Source organism: Loxodonta africana, chromosome 15, assembly GCF_030014295.1.
Source record: "Loxodonta africana isolate mLoxAfr1 chromosome 15, mLoxAfr1.hap2, whole genome shotgun sequence".
Taxonomy (NCBI): Eukaryota; Metazoa; Chordata; class Mammalia; order Proboscidea; family Elephantidae; genus Loxodonta; species Loxodonta africana.
Window position 1 is genome coordinate 24,294,267 of NC_087356.1, and position 6,405 is coordinate 24,300,671.

Here is a 6,405-nt window from a genome sequence, read left to right on the forward strand (position 1 = left end):
ATTCTTGAAGCTTCTTGCCTCCCATCTGTGTCCTCTAGGAGCCTTCCCTGACCACTCCTTCCCCAGGCACTAGAGGCTCCAAAGCCCCCACAATCTCACAGGACTGAGGCACAGCAGGAGATCAGTGCATCCTTGATCCAACAGCTATTCAAAAGGCCCTGGGCCGCTGAAGAGAGCGAGCACACCCAGGCAGCAAATGTAATTTTATTCTACTACTCCAGGTTCTTCATTCCTTGATTCTGCAATGGGAAGCTTGTACTAACCAAAATGCTAACAATAGACTAGTCGGTATTATCAGAACTCATCACACTGTTCCATCACTACTCACCTTTGCATGTGCTAGTCTCTCTGCCTGGAAGGCCTTAGGTAATTTTCACCTGCAATATCTGCAGGGTAATTTCCCTTCCTGCTCAAACCACACTTCCTCCATAAACTATAAACCTTCACCCCCGGGCCCTTTCTCTTTGCCATCTCGCAACATCTTTTTAATGAATATCTATTAACCATCTACCATATATCAAGGCCCATGCTAAGTGCTGGACACTTATTTCATGGCTACTTGTTGATCTATGAGCTCTCTGGCTCCCTGGGAGGTGCAAACGGGTAAGCACTAACTACTAGCTGAAAGGTTAGTGCTTACCCAGAGGTGCCTCATAAGAGAGGCTTGACAGCAGCTAACAACAACAACATCATGAGCTCCTTGATGGCAGCGGTAGTTCAAAGGTAGAATGCTTGCCTTCCATGCTGGAGATCCAGGTTTGATTCCTGGCCAGCACACCTCAAGCACAGCCACCACCCGTCTATCGGTGGAAGCTTGCCGGGTCACTATGATGCTGAACAGGTTTCAGCTGAAATTCCACACTAAGACAGATCAGAAAGAAGGGCCTGATCCCATTGTACAGAGCTGCCATAAACAGGGGCCAAATCAACAACAAATGAGCTCCCAACCATGTCCCATTTCTCTCTGATCTTTGTATCTCTGGAACCTAATATAGTGCCTGCCACAAAGAGCACTCATAAACATTCACTAAATGAATACGTGCGTCATATTGATACTACCAATACCATACATATATATAGATATATATATACACATATACATATAAACATACATCCCCAAAACCATACGTATAAATATATATGCCATTGAGTTGATTCCTACTCATAACGACCCCACAGGACAGAGCAGAGCTGTTCCACAGGGTTTCCAAAGAGCAGGTGGTAGATTTGAACTACTGACGTTTTTTGGTTAGCAGCCAAATGCTTAACCACTGCGCCACTAGGGCTTCTGTGTGTGTGTGATTTAAGGTGGTTTCGCAGACATTTTTAAGCCTTACTACCGTGAGCTGTAGGCAGAAGAAATTATCAAAGTATACTGATATGGAGACTTACTTAGTAGCCCTCATTAGCTCTAGACCTGGATTTCTTTAGTGCAGGTCAGAAAACTGTTCTGAGGGGCCACCTTATCTACCTTACATAGAACTGATGCAGTTCTGGAATACTGTATTTTTACTATTTACTGTTTAGAGCTTAGATGGGAGGACTCATTTAGCTAAGAAGGTCTGATGAAAACCCAGCCTCTCAGTGCTTCTTGGAGCATTGCTCCGATTTTCCCACTGAACTCATTCTGGAAGTTCAAACCAAATCTTCCCATCACATCACATGCCCATTAACTCAGACATGACTTAGCATCTCACTACATCTTCCCTGAGAAAGCTCAAGAGAAAATACCCACCCCTGTACCCAAATGAGAGACAGCCATATCCCTCTAACTCCTGACTCCACTTCCCCCAGGCCGACAAGCTGCTGCTGGGCGAGTTAGAGAAAGCAGGCCAGCAGGGTTGAAGTTGCTGCTGAAGGGATGGCTGCGCAGAGTCTCTCCTGCCTCCTCCAGTACCTGCTCCTTAGGGTTGCTGCAACTCCTCACTGTAAAGCATAGACCAATACCCACCTCAGGGAAAAAGGGATCATCAGTGGGACGTGGGAGCAATCAGGTTTGTGTGGAAAGTCTCACTCCCCACCCGTCCCTGCACTGCCTGGCCTTTTGGGAGCATGAATCTCATTGTCCTTAGACAACTCTGGACTGGTGGTGAAGTCAGCACCTGGGGACTCACAGAAAAGCACAGCTATCCCAAAAAACAGCTGATTCCTTTAAGGAGCTGGTGAGGCCCCTGCAAAGAGTATTTGGCTCTGCCCACCCACCATGGCACTGCCAAACTAGTCTTCATATTACCCCCTCACTCCCCCGCAACTGTATATATGATGTGAGGTAAGTAATGGCTACCATTTATTGAGCACCTGAGAAAATGTTTCCTTTTACATACATTGTCTCATTTAATCTTCAAGACTACCCCATGGGGCAGTGGTTCTTAAGCTTTAGCTTGTACCAGATTGTCTCCAGTAATTTGTTAAAGCCCCACGCCCACAGTTTCTGCAGTGAGCCCCAAAAATGCACACTTCTAAAATATGCACTTCTAACAAGTGCCAGGGCAATGATGATGGCGATGCTCCTGGTCCAGGTTCCACTCTGTGAGAACCGCTGCCATATGAAAATAAACATTCCAGGGAGGTTTGAAGGGCCTCGTCCACAGTCGGTAAAGACAAGAGCCACGATCTGAACGTACGCCTGTCTGACTCCACAGCCAGTGCTCATAACCACGCTACTCCGTGTGTGAATGTATGCCTGGTCTTCCCAAATTCACTGCCAGCTACTTAAAGGCAGCCACCACATGGCAGATCTCCCTCTACTCCTCTCAGAACCTAGTTATGCCTTTGTACTTAGTAGGGGCTACATACTTTCTACCCTGGTTCCTACATACATACATACTCCTAAGAGCCACAAACTCAAATTCAATTTTAACCAAAGAACATCGCCAGACCCAGTTTCTACACCCAGCTGGAAAAAGTTCAAGGCCAGTTACTCCTTCTTCTGTCTCTACAAACAGGGGTTAAAATGTAACCTCACCTCTATGGCACTGTAACTTTTTAAAAAATGTAAATCTATCAATCTCCCCAAATACATCCTATTCTCTCTTGCTACTTTGAATCTTTGCCCATGCAGTCACCACACCTAGTTAACTCCTATTCATTCTTCAGGTCTCTATTCAGAACACTTCCTCTCTTGGCTCCCTAAAACTGGGGGCTACTGCACGCTAAGCTATCTCCATGACAACACTGATCACTCTTTTGTAACTGGCTGTTTTCCATCTGTCAGAGTAGTTTGTAGACTCCAGTATCTAGTTTAATAACATATCCCCAAAGCCTAGCACAGTGCCTGGCACATCACAGGCACTCTGTAACTATTTGTTGAATGAATAAATAAATGAATGAATGCAGAGCTTATAGGCCCTAGCTTCCACATAAAAATATCATAATGTGTGATGTAGCAATTCTCAAAGATGAATCATGGGGAAGAGGAGGGTAGCCTAGATAACAAAGACCAATTTTGCCTGTTCTTTTCCCCATCACTGAGAACTGGCATTGTTTAGGGAAGCACCATCTATAATGAGACAACATCCTAGAAGAACAAAATGCTCCTGGATTGAGGTCGGCAGAGACCATTCAGGAAGGAGGAAAGGGTGCTGCACCCTCTCATGCTTCCCAATTTCTCCTGCACATACACATTCCTCCATTTCTCCATCCCACTGCAGTCAAGGGCTTTGGCACAGGGATAAAAAGAGACACATCAGACTCAAGAGTGCAGATCTGGCAGCAGGCACAGAAGCATCTCCCATCCTGCACCAAAGCCCACAGGAAGGATCCAGAGACACAGTGACTCAGGCCCCGGATTAAGTCCAGCTACAGCAGTACTGAGAATGGAAAAGAGCAGCAATTTCACAAAATCACGGTTGTCAGATATCTTTTTTAAAACAGTGTTTTTAAAGTACAGGTTTCGCCCCTACCCCCAGAGAACCCGGCCCTGCTGAATCCAGTGCTTACACATGCTAAGAGCCAAAGAGCTTCTTCCTCCTCCCAATCTATCTGCCTGCAACACTCACCATGACAGGCACTTCCCAGGCCCAGGTCGGGACGCTGGCTTCAACCTTAGCTTGCAAAAGGTTCCTAAGCTTTCTCCCCTCCTCCCCTGCTAATCAACTGTTTCTCTCCCATATTGCAGTAATAAAGGCCACCCCTTCCCCCATCCCTTCTCAGTCTACAACAACCTACAGCAGGTAGTTTGACTAGCTTTATGCCAAGGAAATTGCTGCTTTTATTAAAAATAAAAGCACACTAAGCAGGCAATGGGCTGAGAAAAGTATGAGTCTGGCATAATTATGAAGGTCGAGGTTAAGGTTATCAAAAGAGACATATGAAGATTTCCCTAAAGCCTGGGGGATAAAGATATAGATCTATATATTTACAGCCATACACACACATACACACCTAGGGAATTTACACAGCAGATCTAAATAACATCCTCTCCAACCGAGGAAAAACAAAACCAGAGCCACCCAGTTTTAGCTTTAAAGTAATTTTTCTTTTGGTTAAAAATAAATAAATGAAATAGGAGGAAGAGGACCCTACTAGACAGAATTTAGAATAACCACATTCATTTCACAGGATTTTTGCTATCTTAGCTACATTCTCGGGACCTAATTACAGTTGAGTCAGGAAACAAACCTAGACAAATCCACCAAGAGCCTCGGCTCTTGGCAAGTCACATTCCCATTCTCTGAAAATCCTCTTTCTTCCACTGCCTGCTCATGGAAGTAGGAAAGTTGGTTAGGAGGAGAAACAAATTCCTCTCTCTTCTTGAAGGTTCCCCATCCCCACCCTTCAGTCTTCACATCAATATTTCAAGTTTTAGGAGGATGACAAGCCCACTCCCCTGCATTTGATGTGAAGCGTTGTACTCTCACACATACGTTTTCTCCTCTGATCCTCATAACTCGGTGAGGCAGACAGGGGTGGCTTCTCAACATTGTTTTCTGGTTTTGTTTTGTTTTAATAAAAGGTCACTGAGGTAAACCATTTCTGGCAACCTTCCTCCATCCCCATAAGCCCTGTCACTTTCAAATCTCAGTTTTAAATCTCTCAAGGACAATGAACCACAGGGCAAGGGAAGGGGGAGGGGAGGTCAAGTGGTCAAAACCCATTCATACAATCAACATCCAGACAACCAGAGTCCTGCCGCATCGGCACACGATTTTAATTTACCGAGCACTGAAAGAGTCCCAACCGTACCTTCCGCCAACACCTCGTCCACAGTGACCTGCTGTCGCCCGATGCCAAAGACCCTTCCGATGTAGCCACTGCCCAGGCCCGAAGTGCTGCCCCCTCCTCCGCTGGAGCCGGAGCCCAGGCCAGAGCCGCCCTGCTCACGCCGGGAGTCGAAAAACTTCTTCATCTTGCAAAAAGAAAGCAGCAAAGCAAAACACGGATGGTTTCTAGATTTTTTTTTTTTTTTTAAGATAACAAGAAACCCAAGGATTTCTTCTCAGATTTCAGCTCCGAGAGGAGCCACCCGAATCCGGCCGTGGGGGTGGGGGCTGAAGAAGGATGCCTATAGGAATATGCGTGTCAATCGCGCGGCGGGTCCCCTCCTCCTCGGGAGAGCGATTCGTGTAAGTTTAAACCTGTGATGACAGAGGAAGAAAGAGGATGAATCAATAACACACTTAAAAATTCAACTGCTCAGTCCTGGCGAGGCAAAAACCATCAACCTGGGGGAACGCTTCATGCATTTTCTTGGCGAGAAAAACCTCTAGGGTTGAAAATGCGTCCCCGGGGCTGGAAGAAAGGGGGCGTTCGGGCCGCCGTGGGCAGCAGCACCAAGCCAGCCGGGCACTGCTTCCCCCTCCTCCCGGTCCTCCCCGCCGCCCCGCGCGGCAGCATCCCGGAGGCACCCACTTGAGACGGCTCGGCGGCCGGCGCCCAGCTACCAGCCCCGCAACATTGTCACGGCCGCCGGGCCGACCTGCGACGCGGAGAGGAGGCGGCGCTGCAGCCAGAGCCCGGGCCGAGTTCGGCGCCCGCCCGCCCGCCAGCTGATCCCGGGAGCGCCCGGAGGAGACTAACCCTCCGCCCCTCCCCCGCGCGCGCTCCCGCCCGGCTCCATCCACCCAGCCAGGAAGTGAGTCGTGCCGGAAGTGCCTCCCGGCCCGGCACGACGGGGGCGCCAGGGCGTCCCCTAGCCACCGCTGCTCTATCGCGACAGACGAGAAGCGGTGGCCTGAGGGAAAAAGGAGACAGGGGAAAGGCGATCTCGGTGCGGACAGTTTTGGAAAACAACATTGCTATCTCCCGACTTGCAGGGCACCCTGGGAAAGGTAGTTCGGCGCAGCCCAGCTGCGGGACTACAACTCCCAGGATGCCTCTGGAGGAGCTGGGAGGAGAAGGCAGCCGTGGCCTCCGCGGCGCCGAAGGTGGTTAGTTGGGTGGTGCATTTGTGGGGATTCGGTTATT

The 6,405-nt window shown here is 48.5% G+C and overlaps 1 protein-coding gene across 11 annotated transcripts in view; it reads right to left on the bottom strand.

Moving 5' to 3' along the window:
* AAK1 (AP2 associated kinase 1) overlaps positions 1-5,984 on the bottom strand; it is a 189,388-nt gene extending 183,404 nt beyond the window's left edge. For 9 of the 11 annotated variants that reach the window (XM_064268684.1, XM_064268683.1, XM_023552723.2 and 6 more), the window contains exons 1-2: positions 5,851-5,982; positions 5,185-5,576 (exon numbers count right to left, since the gene is read on the bottom strand). In XM_064268684.1, the coding sequence (XP_064124754.1) occupies positions 5,185-5,347 (163 nt within the window). In that variant the 5' untranslated portion in view covers positions 5,348-5,576; positions 5,851-5,982. Of the gene's footprint in view, positions 1-5,184; positions 5,577-5,850 lie in introns of all 11 variants that reach the window. The other 2 variants (XM_023552728.2, XM_064268685.1) reach the window with 2 other exon arrangements.
* Positions 5,985-6,405: the final 421 nt, after the last annotated feature.